This window comes from Podarcis erhardii (assembly GCF_964252035.2).
Source record: "Podarcis erhardii genome assembly, chromosome: 5".
Classification (NCBI taxonomy): domain Eukaryota; kingdom Metazoa; phylum Chordata; class Lepidosauria; order Squamata; family Lacertidae; genus Podarcis; species Podarcis erhardii.
In genome coordinates, this window is record NC_138509.1 from 65852627 (window position 1) to 65874329 (window position 21703).

A 21703-nucleotide genomic window follows, 5' to 3' on the forward strand; every position below is an offset into this window, starting at 1 on the left:
CCGCCACCCGACCAAAATCTTGAATCAGTTGTAATACTCTTTTCGTACTAGATTCTGGCTCCTGCAAAGTCAAAACTAGGTCATCTGCAAAAGCCAAAATTTGTGCTTCTCAATTTCACAATGTAGTTCTCCAGCCAAGTAATGTGAACAAACATCCATATAAAGTATGCACAAAAGCCACATACTTGTGAAAAGAATATATAGAAATGCATTACGTTAGGGAAGATATTAGGGAAACATTCTTTGAAAAAAACGTATATTGGGCACAATTGCATACAAAAATGTGTAATAGTCATTCAGAAATACAAATTTTCATAATCTATATTTTTAAAATTGCAATCTGATGTGGCGATGTGGAGAGCTGATCTTAAGACTGGAATAACAAGCAACTGAGATGGGAAATTACACATTCTCCTATGCTTTCTAACCTACAGTATTATAAGCGAATTTCATTTCACATTCATTCGAAATGTTTTTGAGGGTTTGTTAATGGTTGCAAGCCGCAAATCATACCGAGTTTATATCACACGAATTCATAGAGTCACTTCTCCAGCTGGCGTGGGTTAGGTCTACTTTAATATCAATGAGCCATGCGGACTTATACCAGTTAGCCCAGTTTTTCAGGCTTGCTGGGTGGGATGATTCTGCGGTATTAGAATAGGTAGCCAGACAACCGGATGTCTCAGTTGGCTCACCTGAACGTACCAGTTTCACAATGACTATTTTAAAATAGCTTGGCACTCTATCAACTATGTAACAGGAAAACATAAGGTTTATTCACGCTTCAGTGGAATTCCTCTTTATATGCTACTCCTCCCTGCTCCAGCCCACTTTGCCTTGCCTATCTCCTCCCACCTGCAGGCATATCTTTGTGTGTGCAGCTGCATCAATGTTTGTGTCTGCTTCAGAAACAGCAGAGGAACTTTCGGGAGGGGTTTCTTCTGTGCCACGCTTCAGCCATGGCCGCAAAGGTTGTTCACTGGAATAGCTATCTCCAGGTGATTCTGTCCCGTGAAAGCCGGAGAGTTGAGTGTTTCCAGAAAGCAGAGAACATTCTGCTTATTGTACTGGAGAGAGTCAATGCAATGGACCCCAGGTTTATAGTGGATTATTCAAGAAACCTGGAAGCCTTGGAATTTGCCCTCTCTGCTGCTGAGGATGAAGTAAGCATGGAGGTTCCCTTGTGTATCGATGCGGATGCCCTCTTGATGCAGGAGTGTTCAGGTGAACAGAGCGACTCCGAGAAGGTTACTCGTGGGAACTACCAGATGCCAGGATCTTGCTATGTAGGAGTACCTAAGGAAGGTGCTCACCCTGAAAACTGGACCAAAGAAGATGTATTCAGTGCGGTGGGTGGTACTGAATCCAGTGGCCACATTGTGCCAGGCAAGGTCCTTCATCTCCTGAAAGAATTGATCATTGCTGCCATTGTGCATTGCAAGCACCATTCCCTTATCAAACCAGGTATTTGTCTGAAATGGAAACAAACAAGGTGTGTCTGCGGGTGGGTGTGTAAGAGAGAGAGAAAGAGACAGGCAGGAAGAAAAAGACAGACAAGTAGGGGCTGGGAATTAATTCTTTGGAACTTCTGAGTCAACATGCATAGTATAAGACTTAACAAGAGGGAAAGGAGAGAAGATCGGAGGAATAATACAGCAGGAGACCAGATATAGGTGGTCACTCTCAAGTAAGCATGTTCTTAAGCTAGAACACATATATAATATCACCCCAGTGTGACTGGGATCGATGTGCCAGGATATGTTTATACTTGAAGGGTATTTTCACACACCTTGAATTGTACAGTATATAAGGTGGCATATAAATGTTTAAATAAACTGCACACTCTCACACCCCTATGTGCAATGATGGTAATGGAAAGGAGGGAAAGCTGTAGGCATGAGAATTTCTTTCTGTACAGAGTGCATGCTGAATCCCTGTTTCAGTTCCAGTTAAGTGCACTTCTGCCCTGATGGTTTTCCTCTTGCCTATGGCACAGCTGTTTAGTGATGGCTTTATTTGTCACTAAACATGGTAGAAGCATGCAGATACAATTACGGTAAGCTAACTGTGCATCTGATTCCTGGGGAGAAACTTGTGTGCTTCTCCTCTTCCTGCTGACAGTCTGCACATTGGTTCCAGTTAGAAAGTCTCCGCTCTCTCTTTCCAAAAATCAAACTGCAGACTGCACCTCTGCCCCTTTCTCTAACTCCAAGGGTTGTCATGTGCTGAAGGTTGGTTTCCAGGCCATCAAGAAAGTCCCACTCTGTCATTATCAGGACCATTATGATTCTTTGATTAATATCCCTAGACACTCATTCACAGCCATAATGACAGTGAAGCTCACAATATATTATTCTGCAGTACCCTTTGCCCTGTCTTCGCTGCATGGAAACAAACACCCAGCTAGCCCTGGCCTGTTTCATGTTCCAGGAAAGCCCTGGACTTGGTTTCTGTTTGCTTTTTGACAAGTGCATTTTTCTGTTGATATGTTTGTTGATTTTTCAGTCTGTTTTGTGCATGCCGTTACACCCCATGACAGTTGTGTTTCACCGCATCGTTGCAGGTGCCTTATGTCAAACTAGGAAAGAATCCATTCCGAAAAATGAATCAGGGTTTCATGGGGTTGCCGGGTCTCAGGGCCTGACTCAGAGCTTCAGGGATCTCTGAGCCTCCTACCTCTGGTTTCATGATCCTTTCATTCAGGTTTGGCAAGGAGGGAAGACTTGCTGGCCTGGAGCAAGAGAACTTCTTGCAAGAGGAGAATTTTCACAGAACACCCAGTAGAGGTAGCTTGACATTGTAAAAGTTATTTAGGCTGCAATTCTGTCCATGCATTCTTGGGAATGAGAATAAGTACTATTGAACTCTGTGGAACTTCTGAATAATCATGCATAGGATTGCACAGTAAACTATGCTTGTCGGGGAGCTGGGTAGAATAGTACTCACAGCACATATTTTTTTCTGTATAAAACTGGGTATTCATGAATGGAGACTGAAATATACTGGATTGGGGCTAAGACCCCACAGGCTGCCTGGCAATTCCATCCCCGGAGCATTAGATCTTATTTATTATTTTTCTGTACCATACTTCAGTAAAAAAAATGAAATATGAAATATGAAAAATATGAAAATATATATATGAAAATCCATGAAATTTTCAAAAATAAATAAATAATAGAAGTGTACTTTAAAAATCTACAAAACAGCTACTGAATCAGCAAAATATGGGCATCAATAAAAGCAGAAACATGCTAGGAAAAGGCTAAGAAAGCAATCTTCACTTGTGGCCCAAAAGACATGAAAACAGGTTCGAAGTAAACTTCCATGGGAGGAGTTCCATACCATAGGGGGTTCAGACCATGTCCCCACCGCTAACAGCACACACTTTTAAAGAGATGTCTGCTTACAGATTAGCCTGCCCATGTACTGCAGTTATTTTCAGAGTCCTTTCTCTGGGTGCTACCTACCATCTGGGGTAAGATGGGTGATGACCAGAATGAGCCTCCTCTCTCATATCAGGGCTGTGGCTAACCCGATTTTGGCTTACTGGCCATATTCACCCTACCCCAGTCCTCTGTACACCAACAATCGGGGTGGTAGCCAGAGGGTAGGTATGGTCATTCTACGCACCTGCACACACACACACACACACACACACACCCCACCCATGAATATCAGTTGGGAGGAAGGTCATCACCCTTTCCTGCTCATTAAATTATTGATCTGCTGACTAGAAAGGTGTGATTCACATTCTCATCAGGATGCTGCAGTGCTTTGAATAAGTTTTGAAAAAAATGTTTTGCTGCCACTGACAGATTTGGTGAGACCTTCAAGGACTAGAAAAATGTGCTTTTTGATGTGCCCTTTAAAAAAAATTTTTTTGGGGAGGTTATTGAGTTGTTTTTATTTTGAAAATGCATTTCGTGGTTTATATTTTGTGTTTATTCTGTGAACCACCCTGAGACCTGTGGGTATAGGGTGGTATAATAAATAAATAAATAAATAAATAAATAAATAAGCAAGCAAGCAAGCAAGCTGACCAGGCTTCCATACATGGCATTATCTACCTCTGGCCTATATATATCCATATGTTGTTTTCAAGTCATTTACTTGGTTCTTCTAATCTTATCTTTAAAGTGGTCTTTTGCTTCGCAGAAAGGAGCCTAGAGGTATTGTTTCTTTATTTCTATTTTTTGTTTGAGACATTTATATGCCATTTAATCATTAGCTTTTCTAAGCAGCATACATAAAAACAAACCATGCAGAAAATGAAACAATAAGAAAATGATCACAAAACCGAACGTGACCTTAAAATGCCTGCTGGAATTTACCACAAGCTAGATGAGCAGAAATCCAAATTTAGGCCATATCCATTATCCCTGCTACAGAGAGACAGATGAAGGTCATTTCTTTACTGCAGAACTAAGGTGAGGAAGAGCAGAACTGGCACAGAGGCCTGATGGCTTTGAATCCATCTTTCCACTTCCAGAATTCCTATACATAGAGAGGCTTTCTCAGCAGTTTAGATTCGGATGTGCCAGACTATTTCTGGAACCTGGTTCATTGGTATGAATGGTGGGAAGTTTTGGCATCCTAACGTTTTGGAAAATGTGACTCTTTTTATGCTTCTAACAGCAGTATCTGGAAATTCTGGCTCTTAGGGATTCCACATGCCAGAGATTCAGAATGCTATGTTCTGTATGTAGTATACATTCAGCTTGTGCCTACAATTTATTCCACAAATAGCTTGTAGGAGGACAACTTTGCAGTTGTCACAATAATGCTAAATGAATAGGTCAGTCAAATTTTCCTAGCAACCTGTCAGCAATAATGAGACAAGTGGTAACAAGAACCAATCCTAAGGTCTTAATCTTAACATCATACAAATTTATTTTCTCCCCTCTACTTGCATTTGTTTGGTTATGATATAAGGAACTCTTTGAGGTGCAGTTTTTGAGGAAAAAATTAAAAGAAGGGAATTCAGAAGACAACAAGGAATCTAAACTGGCTACAAAAAAACGAGGTAGGGTATTGCTTCTTCAGAAGTTTGTGGGCAAAATGCAGTTTGGTAGATCACTGAATGAACGTTAAATGTGTAGAGAAGTTGGACAAGCACTATTTGTTAGAAATTAACTATCATGATTTCAGTCATGGAGTTTGGCCCTAACTCATACTGAAAGCCAGTGTGGTATAGTGGTTCAGAGTGTTTGAGGACCGGGACATTCGCAGGAAAACCAAAATGCTTGTTTACAATGCTATTGCATGGTTGTGAAACATGGACCACTTATAAATGCCATCTCCAACTCCTCAAAAGATTCCATCAATGGTGTCTCCAAAATTTTTTACACATCACTTGGGAAGAGAGGCAAACTAATGCCAGTGTACTGGGAGAAGCAAATATCACCAGTGTTGAAGCAATGATTCTTCAACATCAACTTTGTTCGAATGGTCATGTTGTTCGGATGCCTGATGATCGTCTTCCAAAGCAACTACTCTATTCCAAACTTAAAAATGGAAAGTGTAATACTGGTGGTCAACAAAAGAAGTTTAAAGACTCTCTCAAGGCAAATCTTTAAAAATGTAGTATAAAAACTGACATTTGGGAAACACTGGTCTGCGAGCGCTGCAATTGGAGAACAGCGTTTACCAAAGGTGTCATGAACTTTGGATGCTCAAACTCAAGACAAAAGGGAGAAACGTGCTAAGAGGAAGGCACATTTGGCAAACCCTCACTATAATCAACTTCTGTTCGGAAACCTATGTCCCCACTGTGGAAGGGCATGTGGATCCAGAATTGGCCTCCACAGTTGCTTACTGTCAGGATGTTGTCAGCGGCCCCCAGCTGGTTGCCCAGGAAATTATAAAGACAAGGAAAACTTTCTTACAGTCCTTTTTTATTTCAATCTTTACAGAGAGAGGCCACAGAAACCAGCCTCTTGGATAATGACGTTATCCTGAGTGAATCTCCACTTCTCCATCTCTCCCACTTCCTCATTTGTCATCCTCATCATCTCCTCTATGTGCCCTCTGTCTTCGAGCTCTTTGCTCTCCTACTTTTAAGGCCCGCCAGGTTCTGGGAGATGGAGGGCATGGAATGCTTTCTAATGACAATGTGTCAACCAGCTACTGCTCTTGCTCTCCCCATGATTTCACAACTTTCCCTCTCATCTGCCTCTGAGCTACGACCTCCCTCAAACCCCTCTTGTAAATCTATACTGTATTCTTCCTCCCTGGAAGGGCCAGGATGGGGAGGCAGTCTCCACCATTCCTCCTCTGCCCAGTCCCTCACACTTACAGACTCACAGTTAAGACCGTGTTCAGGAAAGACAATCCTACTTGGCTACGAGTGATCTCCAAAGAAGAAGAAGGTGTAGTTGTTAGAGTGTTGAATTATGGCCTTGGGTGAGTCACTGTCTCTCAGTCTAATTTACCTTCACAGAGTTGTTGTGGAGACAGAATGGGGAGGGCAGAACCATGTATACCACCTTGAGCTCTTTGGAGGGAGAAGTGGTATATAAATGTAGTAATTTAATTTTTTAAAAGACTGAGTGAGAATATTGCCACTGATTTAATGAAGAGGGTAGGGAGTAACCTTGTAGCTAGGAACATATAGGGGTTATATATGCATACTCCTTTGACTATATATATATTTATATATGTATACAATGGGGCACAATCTAGTAATAGTTTAGTCCTAATTGTTCTGCTGATTCCAGTGTGGCTTAACTTAAATTTACTTTTGCTAAACCGTCTCCCAAGCAAATTATTCTTCTCCACAATAGGCCTTAAAATGCTTTGCTGGTTGTTTTTTTTTTTTGGGGGGGGGGTAGATGAAGGTTGCTAATTGTGCCACTTCTCAGTTATACACAGGATCTACATTGGTTCCTTTTCTGTTATTTCTGATGGGAGTGTTGTTTCCAAAATAAACAAGACCAGGGTGGGAGCCTGGGCTAGAGGCACTGGCGTGCATATCTCTAATTCCATTTATTCCCTTGACCCTCTCCAGGTGAACTCAGTGCTGAGAGGCTGAAGGATGATGACATGCAGCTGCCTTTGCTAGTGTCCAGTGGATGGAAAATGATCTGCTTCAATGTTGTCCCTGTAATAAGGAGAAAGCAGGATGTTCTGAAACTCAGCAACAATTGGCGAGAAAAGGGTTTCCCACAAAACAGCATGAGCAAAGTCACTCAGGAAGCTGACTACATCCCTGCCAGTTACTATCACTGGAGGTAAAGTGCAATCCCGTGTTGTTGCTATGAATGCTACCTTAGGGCAAAGGAGCATCTTTTAGAGTGTCTCAGCTGTCATGTCTTCTCTAGGATATGCATGCTGTGTAACTAGATTTCTCTTGAGTTGCGTGGAGGAGAGTGAAGGGTCAAAATCCTACACACTTCAGAAATCATATACAATGACCAATGAACTCCATGCATCTCCTTTATCACAAAACTATTGTGTGCCTCTCTCCAGTCATGAGGTCTACAGACATCATCATCATCATTATGGTAGGAATTAAATGAACGGCACCAATCATTTCCCTTTCTTTTTGTGAATCTGAAGAGTTCTAAGACAAGATTGGGCAACAAACACAAAAGTTATTTTGTCAGTACTGCCATTAACATTATAATCAGTTCTATCTAGAGTGAAACCTTTTTTTCCAGTCCAGGCTCCAGCTTAGCCTAACAAAATATTCAGGCATATTCATGCTAAAATGTGGATTTTGCTTTGGAATGGATTCATTATTTATTTTATTATAAATATTTACATCCCATCTTTGTTTGTGAGTGTGGGTGTGTATTGCCTCTTTTTGTATCTAGCATTGCTTTTAGCTTCCTTGGGCATGATTCAAGCTAAAAGCAATGACAGATGCAACAACAAAAAATTAAAAAAAACAATGAAAACTGCTAAACAAGTGACTTTAAACAACCATTTAAGTAATATCTTGGCCAATTCAGCATTAGGCCATTTTTACCAATGAAGCAAAATCCATTTTTGCATTTCTGGTGTTTACAAAACTGAATTAAAAAGCTGTATTGGTATACATTTAATTGGAGAACTGTGTGTATACACACTATGACATCCACAACCAATGCATTACAGACTAATGAACATTCTTAGCAACTTGTAATTTTTTAAAATACTGCAGCATGGAGTTTTGGCAAAATGCAAGGTTTTTTCTATTTTTAGGGAAATGCTTATCCCTTCTGGGTCTGCTTCATCATGAAATGCAAGCTACATCCTTATCTCCTAATTATAAACATTGGATACATATATGCCAGGATGCTTTCAGTGTAGCTTAACCTGTCTTAGAACAGAGTATGAGATCGATAATTAATTGGCTCCATATTTCTGCAAGAACATTTTATGTCAGATGATGACTCAAGGAATATTGGACCAAACAATGTCACAGAGTCAGTGCACTATGTTTGATAGCCTCTACTTTAAAGTTGTCAGAGATGATGGCTCTGCAGCTTTCCTAGGTAACTTGTTCAGGCATGAGATTCACCAGCATTATCACCTCCTAAAATCTTTGAAGGGTGGGAAGTGAGGAGGAGGCCAACCTGGGTAGATCATGAGTATTTTAAGAAAGGAAGCAGATGTTATTTTAAATTCTTAATTGCTGTGCTTTTCACATGGGACTGTGAAGCTAATAATTTCTGCGTGGAAAGGTATAAAATATAGTATAGGTATAAAATACAGATTTGTCTGTGGGCCACAGGTTCCCCACTCCTGGACTACAAGAAAGTCCTGTATATTTCATTATAAATGAATCCCTTTCGTGCGTATTTATTTGCCTTCATCTATGCTCTAGGGCAGGGGTAGGCAACCTAAGGCCCGTGGGCTGGAGGCGGCCTAATCGCCTTCTCAATCCGGCCCACAGACGGTCCGGGAATCAGCGTGTTTTTACATGAGTAGAATGTGCCCTTTTATTTAAAATGCATCTCTGGGTTATTTGTGGGGCATAGGAATTCGTTCATTTCCCCCCCAAAAAATATAGTCCGGCCCATCACATGGTCTGAGGGACAGTGGACCGGCCCACGGCTGAAAAAGGTTGCTGACCCCTGCTCTAGGGACAGAGCATTTGAAAAATGGTTCTAGGTGCATTTATGCAGCTAAAATTGGATTTATGCTGCTGAGTACTATAAACCGGCAGTGAGATGAGCTAATGAGTCTTCAGTGGATGCACAGGCAATCCTTGTTGTTTGGGTCCTCTGATAATCTATGTGGTCCAGAGGGCAGTTGGCCCTGACTAACTGCGGGTAATTGCCCTAGGTTTCTAGAATGTTTTTGTATGTCTTCCCATATGCCCTAAGTCATGAACTCATAAACAAGCTATTTCCATCCTGGGATGACCTGTAACCAGTTTTGTCCCTGTGAAGATAAGGGCTTATTCACAATTATGTTTTGCCCTACTCTTTCCAGACACAGGTCCACACTTAGAAGCTCCATGTCCAAGCAGTTTATCTGGGGTTTTTTGCCCTGAGTTTTCACCATGAAAACCCGCTCTTTAGCAGTCAGTTGGAGCAAACATCAATTTGGATTTTCCACGGATTACTGTTTGCTCCGATTGAGCTTTAAAGAGTGAGTTTTGCAAGGAAAGCTCAGGTTTTGCAGGGAAAGCTTTTACACACTCAAACATGGAGCCTTTCAGCATGAACTATGCCAGAAAGAGTGGAGGAAAGGTAAGTGTGAATAACCCTCAAGTCAGTTCAACTACGGTAATATGAGAATGAGACAGATCAGTGTAATCTGCCTTTGTCAGGGTCATTCTCTCTTCTAGCCTGCTCTCACTGCCTGTTTTCTTAGAATACAAAATAGCTGTTCCTTAATGATAAGGTCTCCTATTGACCAATATAGAAGGAGTGGATGGAGGAGGAAGAAGAGTTGTCTTGGTTGAAGTCAACAACTGACCCAGGAGACGTGTTGAGAACAGTTAACTACAGTATAAAGATCTAGCCAGAAGCAATGCAATGGGAAGGTTACACGGTAGGAAGGGGTCAGTTTGACAGCATCTTTCTCCATCTTTTAGATCTGTCATGATGGTAAACCAAATCCCAAATTAATTTCCATACATTCACTTAATCAATGTGTTCAAATATGAGAACTGAACATTTTGCCCCTCATTGACTCTTGAGCAGCAAGTTTTAAGCCTTTGCTTTTTTTGGCTGTTGAATTTAAGATGAATTATGCTGTCGGTGTTGGGCACCTTCAAACTTTACCTCACAAATCAGCTCCCCAGTTCATGAAAGAGATGCATCTCCCACAGAGGTTAGAGGCAAAGCAGATGTCTGAACAAACTTGAAAGACTGTGGGCGGGATAGCCATGCCCAAAATCCAGACCACACATCTGTGAGGAACATGATTGCAGTATGAAAGAGAGTTATGGGTTTGGCCATCACAATTGTGACTGATTTTCATGTTACATCTTTGAAAGAATTTGCAGATAAAGGAGTGGCTCAAACATCTGCATACCTAAAACCAAAATAGCATACAGGGTTGTAACACTGGGAAGAGTCAACATGTGATGGGGAAATGTTATTGAATTGTTCTGACCCAACCCCTGCTTACTCTGTCTATATAGCATATACATTCACAGAATCTTATGTATATTCCCCTAATAATGAACTAATGTTATCCCTTATAATTGAGGGATATTGTTCCTGCATACTGTGCATATGCATATAGGACTCTGTGTATGTTGTGTGCCACAGAGACATTAGCAAATGCATGATAGTCCTGTCTATCATGACTTGACTGCCAAAGGTGATAGATAACCTTGCCTTTCGACTAATCTGTGTACTCAAGAATATGGGGATTTGGGGGGACTTGTATATGTCTGTGTAGCTGAGTTCTCTTCTGATGCTTTGCACATTATGCTTATTTGCTGTGCTTGGAATCGATGCGTCCTTCCTTAGGGGAAAAAATGAAAGTTGGCAGTGACCAGATCACCATCTCTATTGGCCCAATAGCTTCAATGTAGTCCTCCCCTCAGGGATGCGGGTGGCGCTGTGGGTTAAATCACAGAGCCTAGGACTTGCCGATCAGAATGTCGGCGGTTTGAATCCCCGCTATGGGGTGAGCTCCCGTTGCTCGGTCCCTGCTCCTGCCAACCTAGCAGTTCGAAAGCACGTCAAAGTGCAAGTAGATAAATAGGTACCACTCTGGCGGGAAGGTAAATGGTGTTTCTGTGCACTGCTCTGGTTCACCAGAAGCGGCTTAGTCATGCTGGCCACATGACCTGGAAGCTGTACGCCGGCTCCCTTGGCCAATAAAGCGAGATGAGCGCCGCAACCCCAGCATCAGTCACAACTGAACTTAATGGTCAGGGGTCCCTTAGTCCTCCCCTCAGAGGGGGCTCAGCGTGGGATATTAATCTGTTGACACAATCTACATCATGGATGACAATGTGAGTTTCATGCGTTCCCCTCTGGTGTACTGGTTTCCCTCTGTAGTCAATTCTACCCTAAAATCCTCAAATATTTCAACTTCTAACCATGTGTTTCTCTTGTTAGATATTCCACCAACCGTCCCATCCTGAAACTCATTCAGATTGTGAGCACCCTAAAGGGGTATCGTTTGGACAGCCTCCGCCTCCTTGATCAAGTTGCCCATGAGAACTGGAGAGAGGAAGGCAAGAAATGTGGGCTTGCATTTCACCACTTGAAGGTAGGTTTTTCTGGACTGTTAATCTCAGTCCTTTTGATGTGGCTTATTTGCCTTGGAGCAAGCTGTTGCTTGCGCAATGTTAGGCAGAACAGCAGCGTATGCTCCCTGGCAAGTATGCGGGGAAAACAAGCAGCTCTGCCTCATTTGTTATTTTAAAATCCCCACACCCAGTACTAAGAAGTACCAGGGCAGGGTTCTGCTGCTGTTTTTAACACCCGAATCTGTAAACAGCCTATAATATATTATGTAATGATTGCTGCCCCCTCTCTGATGCCGTTTCCTACAGAGGTGGAAAAGCCCATAGGGCAGCATATGTGTGCCATCTAAGAAGGTGAAGGTGGGGAAGCACTGGTCCAGAGCCACAGTGAGAAGGATGCTGTGACCTTTTATGTGCAAAGCTGTTGGTTGCTCTCTCTGCACACTGGCTCATATCAATGAGCTGCAGCAAAGCAGAGATTTGTCAATTACCCACATATATTAAAATACATTTGATTTTGGCCTCTCAGCCCTGTACCTCGTTTGCAAATTGAGAATAAGGGAGATCTACATCACTTTCAGAGTATCTGCTATTGAGTATTCAGTTTGTGGGGAAGTTATGCAATTGTTGTTGTTCTTTAGTCGTTTAGTCGTGTCTGACACTTCGTGACCCCATGGACCAGCGCATGCCAGGCACTCCTGTCTTCCACTGCCTCCCGCAGTTTGGTGGCAGTTTGGTGGTTATGCAATATTGGCTATTTATTAAGCATTAATTCTGATTTGTTTGTGGGAGTGTTATATGATGTTGGGTCAAGTAATTGTTACCCTATACACTCCAGTGCGTTTTTCAATAATTCAATAAAAGTCACATTTTGGAGGGGAAGCAGGTTTTGTTGCACAAGAGATCCAAATTCACTTTAGTTCATCACTTTAGTGAATTTTCTGGGATGTGGTTGAATTCCAACCTGCAAATAGTGACCCTAATGTGAAGGCAAACAGGTTAAATATTTAAAAATGGGAAAGTGTTATGAGACTTGTCGTGGTAGCCATTCTCAGCTGTTTTCCTAATGAATATAGGATCTCTCTTCCCTTCTCCTTTGTTTTGCTTAATCCCAAATGCCATGGAAACATTTTGTTATTCTTGTTGTTACAATGAAGGCCAAAGTAGACATGATATGGGAGTTTCAACAAAGCAACTATGGTTGGGGTCAGGTGGGGTGGATTTTGGTTTTTTTTAAAGCTCCTCTGATGGTTCTTCAGTGCAGATCCCAACCCTACCCCCTCCAAGCTGCTGTTAGTCATGGAGCACAAAACATATGTCTATATTTTCCTTTCCATTGTGAATACCTGCCTTGGTGGAAAATGTATATCAGGCATGGAGCTAAGGCCTAAATCTCCTTTCCCCATGTACCATAGCTCTGCTCCAAATTGTGCCCCTTCTCCCCATAGCTCCTTTTTGAGAAAGAAAAAGATTGAGGTTGAATCCTGACAAGACAGAAGTACTGTTTTGGGGGGACAGGGGGCCGACTGGTGTGGAGGACTTCCAGCTTGAAGGACCAGGTGTGCAGCCTGGGAGTCATTTTGGACTCACAGCTGTCCATGGAGGCTCAGGTTAATTCTGTGTCCAGGACAGCTGTCTACCAGCTCCACCTGGTACGCAGGCTAAGACCCTACCTGCCTGCGGACTGTCTCGCAAGAGTGGTGAATGCTCTAGTTATATCCCGCTTCGACTACTGCAATGTGCTCTACATGGGACTACCTTTCAAGGTGACCCGGAAACTGCAATTAATCCAGAATACAGCAGCTAGGCTGGTGACTGGGGGTGGCTGCCGCCACTACATAATACCAGTCCTGAGAGATCTGCATTGGCTCCCAGTACGTTTCCGAGCACAATTCAAAGTGTTGGTGCTGACCTTTAAAGCCCTAAACGGGCTCAGTCCTGTATACGTCAAGGAGCGTCTCCACCCCCATCGTTCAGCTCAGACATTGAGATCCAGCGCCGAGGGCCTTCGGGCAGTTCCCTCAGTCTAAGAGGTGAAGTTACAGGGAACCAGGCAGAGGGCCTTCTCGGTAGTGGCGCCAGCCCTGTGGAACGCCCTCCCATCAGATGTCAAGGAAATAAGCAGCTTATTTTTAAAAGACATCTGAAGGCAGCCCTGTTCAGGGAAGTTTTTAATATTTAATGCTGTATTGTTTTTAACACTCGATTGGGAGCCACCCAGAGTGGCTGGGGAAACTCAGCCAGATAGGCGAGGTATAAATAATAAATTGTTGTTGCTGTTGTTATTTAAAATAATAGTGGGAGCAACATCTTTCTGCTTCACATGATTTGACTGGGAGATTGTATGATGGGTGAACTGGGGTACTGCTTATGTCATTATTAGCTGACTTCACACTTTGAGAACTTTAGTTCTGAAGCACCAGTGTTAGGTTCCACGTGCTGTCTGAGTTTAGGCTGTGCTGCACATTTTCTATATTGTTGCAAGCGACTTCAGACTTGATGCTTTTACAGCACTGCGACATGGCGATAGCAGGACACCTACGTTGCTGTTTAGTTTGCATTTCATTTTTTGGGACGTGCTTCATCTCTCACCACTTCAGGATAGAGAACACAAAGCGGCAGAACATGTTTTACAAAATCCTGGATACATGCCATGTGGCTTACGGGCATCTTCTCAAAGTTGTTGCACTTTTTATTGTAGCTAGATGCAAGATTGTTCTAGGAACCAGGCCAGTTTCAGAACAAACACATTTTAGCTTGTTTTTGTTCAGCTTTGTTTGCAAATTGTGTATTTAATTGTCTTGAGTTTACAAAGCTTACCTGATTGGCCTTAACTTCATGAGTTGCTTTGGTTTGATAAAAAGCTGTTTGTGCATCTCTTCATCATTAGAATAAGTGCCTAGGAAACATTAATGCAGCAACACACTTCCCAAGCAACAAGGATAAAGTTCCAGCTCAGCTAGGCCACCAATTTGAGTGTAATTTAGGGCTGACTAAATTGGGATAGATTTTGTACTGAATAAGCAAACACTAACCCTTCCAGCTTATTCTAGGGGTGAAGAAAGGGCCAAAATGGCAACTACTTAGAGCACATACACATGGTGCCTCCTGTATGGCGCTCTTGCCATAGGTTGAGGGCAATAAGGAAGCAGAGGCAGAACAGTCACTCAGAGGACAATGACAAAAATGTTAAGGGCACCTGAACAGGGAATTCCTGAACTTACTGCATAGATTTGGGCTTTCTATGTTCTGTACTTAAGGCAATATTTTATTCTCTTATGCTATTTTAAATGTGCATTTCACATTTGACTTCCTTTAGTAATGTTTTCTTTTGAAATGGCTAAGATAATGTTTTTTAGTTGGCTTTGCTAAGTTAAATGTACATTCTGTGGTTGACCTCCTTTGTAATGTTTTATTTTGAAATCTTAAAGGTAATATTTTGATTTCCTGTTGCTTTCAATGTATACTTTATATTTGACTTTCTTCAGTAATGCTTTGTTCTGGGTTGTTTTAGTTGGTGTTGTAATGTGTTGTAAACTGCTTTGAGATTTTTAAAATTAAAAATATAAAGCAGTATAGAAATGAAATGAGTAAATATAATCATAACCCTTTGCATGAGAAACAAATTTGGGAGACCAGAAATATTGTTTATTTGGTTCTTAGATATTATTCTATTTAATTTGGCACATCTTACCTGAGAATCTTCTGCTACTCTATTCTATTTAATGCAACAAATAATTTTAGTAGCCGTGACCGTGGTTTTATTGTATGTGTGGTGCCCAATGATTTTTATGGTGTTTTTTTGTTGTTGTTCTCCTTCTGAATGCCATGGCCTATGGCTAATGCAATAAAAAGTTTAAATGGAATTGGAATAGATATTATTCAAGCCATTATAGTTAGCAGCACTTTAAATGATGCACAGAAATCAAAGGCTGTGGCTTAAACAATCCATCCAGCTTCCTTTCATCTCTTACATGTGACAACACATATTTATTGAAGCACTTATAATCTGTATTTTTAATAAAAGTATATCTAGGCAGTACACAATTTATGGTTAAAAAGAAAAAGAAAGCACAGGTCCATTCTCTAAGACTGCCACCTTTCCTTCTGGTAAATGACTTTATATGTTGATACTATTTTTTATACTATTTTAATGATTGTTGAATGTTACTTTTTTGTTGTAGGTTGCTTATTTTAAAGTTTTGTTTTATTATCACATTTTTGTATTGCATTCGATTGTTATAAGATGTACATTTTTTGTTTCTTCAGCTTGTAAACCGCCTTGAGTATTGTAAGATAGAAAGACGGTATACAAATTAAAAATGATGAAATGATGATGATGACCCAAAGGCTGATTTTCATTCCACACACCCGCATTGCCTTTGCCTTTGACCTTTTGCTAACTGTTAATACTTCCTCCTAGATGGTGTTGCTCTGGGCCACTCACTTTTTCCCTTCCCCTGAAGACTGGATGGATCTGGAAGGGTCCGTGTATCGTCTTCTGGTGATCTTGCTTTGTTGCTTAGTGACCAAACACCTCCCCCATTTCCTGTATCCAGAGCAAAATATGTTCCAGGGTGACGATGTCCTGGAATTGAGCTCTTTGTATCCCAAAGTGGAGAGTTTTGCTATCGAACCTGAGCATTTCCTGAAGTTCAATTTTGTAAGGGAAGGCAAAACACACCAGCAGATGGACAATGGTCTCAAAGCCTTACTTCATCTCCCAGCTGAGGACAAAGCCTATTGGAGCACTGCCTTCTTTGATATGCTGCTTAATAAGGTAATATGCTCACAAACACAGGCTCATAGTTGAGAACCAGAGAGGTTGTTTTCCGGTCTATGAGACCTTCATGCTTACTCTTGCACTCCTAAGTACAACCGCTAACAAAGGGATGGGGAACCTGTGGCCTCCAAAATGTCGTTAAGACTACAATTCCCATGATCCCTGGCCAGTGGCTATGCTGGCTGCCAGCAACATTCATGTGTTGCAGGGGGTTGGACTAGATGGCCCTTGGGGTCTCTTCCAGCTCTATAATTCTACGATTCTATGAACATCTGGAGGGCTGCAGGTTCTTCATCCCGCTGCACTGAAGTGTGATTCAGATTTTTTAGTTTATTTGTTTTAAAAGGTTTATATGGTTCTCATCAGTGTTTTACAAGATAAAACACACAAATAAAAAAGAGTAAAAGCCTGGGAAAATCAAAAAACATTTATGGCGCTAGTTCAAGTGGCTGGTTATAAGTCACACAAGTAAGGACACGATTCATTTCAAATATGATGACATGCTCATGTTGAGATACTCTACCCGAGCGCTTACTACCACCTGAAGTTACAAACTCTGTGAACATGACTGAGCCTTGAATCAATACTGTTTGATTTTGATAATTTTCACAATCTCAATTATGCAAGCTTTGACTAGCATTGTGGTTAAAGTTTTTTTTTAAAAAAATGCATTAAAAATATTATGAAAAACAAACCCATATCAAAACTTGGAAGCCAAAGGTGCACAACGCCTTGATAACACTTTTTGATTTGAATTATTAAAATATCTCTCTGACTTAATCAACTTGGTTTAGCTTCGTCCTGGGACCTGTAATTCAGGCTTGCTCCTGAGGCTTCAGGGAAGAGCTAAGAGGGTGTCTCTTATTGATATATGGGACTGAAGAGAAAACATACACAATTAAAAGTCAGATTTAAACTAATAGCCCTTTCATGCCTCAGCAGGCAGCCTTTCCCCAAGGCTATTGCATGAAGGCTGTTTCACTCTCTTTATTTTGTAAAAGCAGAAGGAAACCTTTTTTTTAAAGCTATCATGACTTAAATTTATACCATAATAAATTTGTTAGCCTTTAAGCCACCACAAGGTTCTTTGATATTTTTAATAGGTATCTGCTTTATACTCTCCACTCACAGGTCTGACATGGGTAAATTACATGTTACAGTGAGCTGACTATACACAATGAACACAACACCCCCTTTACATTGGCAAAGCTCCTTCAGAAGGGAATAACTCTGTACTGGAGAACGGATGAGTGGGGAATGAATGTCACAAGCTGTTCTGTAGTCTTATTGGCCCATGTCTAACTCACAAACACATACGGGGTAAAAGCATCTTTGTGAGTGCTCTGGGGACAAGTAGTGGAGACAAATATTTTCCTTAAAAATATAAAGCAGTATAGAAATGAAATGAATACCATATTGGCCTGAATATAAGCCGCACCTGAATATAAACTGCACCTTTAAAATTCAAGGGGGGGGGGGGGAGGAAAAAAAGGCAATACCCGAATATAAGCCACTCCTTTAAAAATCCGAAGGCACTCACAACCGTTCCATTTTACAGTTTGTCTGTTTCAGCAGCGATATCGTAAAAGCCAGTCTTTGTAAGGTTAAGAATTTAAGCTGCACTTTAACTTTTCACAGTCGGAATTTGGGGGGGGGGGTGAGGCTTATATTCAGTCCAATACAAGTAATAACAATAGTAGTAGTAATCATTCAGTACAAAGTTACTAATCTGAGTTCAGAAGCTGCTGGCAGCTTTCTTTCTTAAAGCAGCAAATCGATTTGTATCTATGGGTCGATTTCTGAATGATTTGCAGTAGATTGGCAACGATTTACTTCCAATAGTACAATGACAGGAAAATAAAATGACTTCCATTCCTCTTACCCTAGAAGCATGCTATGGAAATGAAGGTTTTTATGTGGAATGTCTGTGAACTCTGTTCAGTTCTTGTACTCAAAAATAAAAATAAAATCTTTCAAACGAAGTGCATGTATCTTCCAATATGCTCCATTTAGTTTTAGGTTCTCCAGGTTTTTAGCAAAATATGAATGCAAATCCTGTATGCCTGAAGTCTGCCTACCCTTATGCCAAAGTGTCTACAGTTCAGAATGTTTACATTGTTTCACTTAACACCTATATTTTATTCAGTTTCAGATGTACCATATCAAAGACACACAGCGGATTTCTGCTATGTCACAACTCTTGTCTAGCATCAAGAAAATGGTGAAGAACCAGAGTTGAAAACATTACTGTGGGATCACAAGCTTTCCTCCCTGAATGGACTTCACTTTAAGTTTTCTGTGATCAAAATTCCTATCTGTTGTTGTTAATGGCTTATTTTTATTTCTGGCTGTTGTGATAATTGCTTTAACAACAAGAAGAGCACACACAAAATGACAACTTGTAATTGTAACCTGGTGGAAATCACCAGACGGCAATTCCATCATTAGGAATGAGGGTCCAATTTTCTATCCACTGTTTTTTATATAAGAAGTGAATGTCCACAGTAGTGTTATTTTATGTATATGGTGCTCTATAACAATTAAGGGAAAGGAATAATATATTCACATACTATAACAACTAGGTGAAAGATTCTGAGTATCAGCAGAACAGGGAAGCCTGTGCCTGAGGGAGATGCAAGGCTCCTCTGAAAGGAGTATTTTTTATTTTATTTATTCATTGAATTTATTTACTGCCCTATACCTGAAGGTCTCAGGGTGGTTCACAGAATAAAATCAAAATATAAAACCACAAAATAACATACTCAGAATAAAAACAACCCAGTACCCCCCCCCAAACCCCACATTTTAAAAGGGCATAGGACATCAATCAAATCAACCAAAGACCTGGTTAAAAAGGAACGTTTTTGCAATTTCAAATACTCATTTTACATCCTTAAAGTATCAATGACTTCCCTTCTTCTCTTTCCATGGTTCATTCTGTAAAACAGAAAATATATATACCGTAAATGTTTTTGACTGCTGCCTAAAGCTGTATAAAGAAGGCACTAGGCGAACTTCCCTGGGGAGAGCATTCCACAGACAGGGAGTCACTGCAGAGAAGGTCTGTTCTTGTGTTGCCACCCTCCGGACCTCTCGAGGAAGAGGCACACGAAGTAGGGGCTCAGAAGATGATCTCAGGGTCCAGGAAGGTTCATATGGAAATGCAGTCCTTGAGGTATCGTGGTCCGGAACCGTTTAAGGCTTTATAGGTCAAAACCGGCACTTTGAATTGGGCCCAGAAACTTATTGGTAGCCAGTGCAGTTGGACCACGATCAGTGTAATATGCTCAAACTGTCTTGCTCTGGTGAGCAACCTGGCCACAGAATTCTGCACTAGCTGAAGTTTTCAAACCATCTTCAGAGGGAGCCCTATGTATAACGCAGTGCAGTAATCTAACCTTGAGGTTACCAGAGTGTGGACAATAGTAGTTAGGCTATCTCTGTCCAGACAGGGCATAGCTGGGTTACCAGTCAAAGCTGATGGAAAGCATTCCGGGCCACTGAGGCCACCTGTGACAGCAAAGGATCTGCTACAAACCTGGTCCTTCAGAAGGAGTGCAAATCCATCAAGAGCAGGCAAGCTCCCACCCATCTGGTCCAGGGAACCACCACACTAACAGTACTTCAGTATTATCTGGATTGAGTTTCAGTTGGTTGGCTCTCATCCCGTCCAATACCGAGGCAAGACACTGGTCCAGTGGTGGGTCTCCTATCTCACCTTTGTAAGACTCATGAAAATATGGACAGCAATCTGCTGGCATCTCTGCAAACATCTTCTGGTCATCTGTGAGAGCTCAATATGTGAGGAGGAAATTCAAATCTAGAAGGTGGACTTGCACGAATCTACGGCTGCAGAAGGGTGTTCTGCAACTAGCCACCTGCTCCCTGCTCTCCAGTTCTAAGCCTAGCCTGCAGCCTGTTGGCTCAATATAGTTTGTTGCCTGAGGCAGAGAAGCAAATAACACCTATTCCCCCACCAAGTCAAGGTGCATAGTACCCATTAAGGCCAGACAAGTTATTTTGGTACTTGAGGCAGAAAACCTAACAAGCACTTCCATCCCTCCCTTGTAGCAAAAGTACATTAATAATAAATTTTGTAATAACTTGTTGCCTTTTCACGTCTCCCCAAAGCAGCTATCACACTTTGACTAATGGTAGGGCCCACCCCTCTGTGCAGTGCAGCTGAGGGTACTACTGTACTGGCTGTAGGCTCTGCCTGTGCGTGTCTATACTTTAAAAACAGGTTTTTGGATACTGAGAAGCTTTAATTCTGGCAGTTACAAAAGTGTGTAATTATTTTATTTTTCATTTAGTTGTAAAATGTGGTGCTTTGTTGCAGGCAAAGCCTTACAAAAGCCTTGCTGGACCAACCCATGTACTGTAGTCATTGTTATTGCCACAGAATATATCTATCTTTCAGGCATATGAAGAATTCATGTAATAGGTTTAAAGTACTGTATATCTTTTTGCATATTTGTATCAAACTTTGCATGTATTTAAGAGTGCTTCCTTATAGTCCTAGTTACTTTTAAGATCCATTTAATGTATGTAAATTCTTAATTGTGGGAAAACACACAGTGCTGATATACTTCTGTATGAATTATGCGACCTGATATCTGGTCATTAAATTAATCCCTGCCTTCCAATTCCTGCCTCTAAAGTTTTACTGGAGACATGTTACTCTAGACTTTTACAAACACTGGTGAGATAAATTTTCACATCACCTGTGATAACTAGGATGCCAGGCCAGTATGCTGCATTCATGAAATATGTGATGTGTCTGCCACCACACCATAAATACATTTGTAAATATTAAATAGTTAAAAATCCAGAGATGCAGTATGTCCAGAACCACCTACCCAAATCAATTTTCTTTAGTCTTTAGCACACACCAAAAACCCATTTCTCTGCAGCATTTCATACTGTCATCTAAGAAACTATGGAATAATCTACAACAACAACAACAATCTTTATTACGGTCCAGAGATCCAACAAATCGTTACAAAGCAATACACAATTCATACAGCCTACCTCCAGGTTAAACAAGCATTTTGTTAAGAATATAGGGATCATTGGTTCTTGCAACCACTGATAAAAACTTTGCCACTGCTAATGTTCTAGCATTTGTCTGGTCTTCCAATAGGAACCTGACATACTGAGTCTCTGATTTTCCCGGGAAAGGTACCAGCAAGGGTAGTATCAGTTCAGCCCTGGCTTGCTCATATTTTGCACAGTGCAACAAAATATGTTTTATGTATGATAAGGTAAAAGCACATAAA

The 21703-nt window shown here is 41.2% G+C and overlaps 1 protein-coding gene across 1 annotated transcript; it reads left to right on the forward strand.

Moving 5' to 3' along the window:
• Window positions 1–855: 855 nt before the first annotated feature.
• On the forward strand, window positions 856–21070 carry MAB21L4 (mab-21 like 4). The gene is made up of 5 exons (XM_081861598.1): window positions 856–1464; window positions 7007–7229; window positions 11511–11664; window positions 16065–16421; window positions 18571–21070. Exons 1-5 carry the CDS (start codon window positions 960–962, stop codon window positions 18661–18663), a joined length of 1332 nt encoding a protein of 443 aa, XP_081717724.1. The 5' UTR covers window positions 856–959; the 3' UTR covers window positions 18664–21070.
• Window positions 21071–21703: the final 633 nt, after the last annotated feature.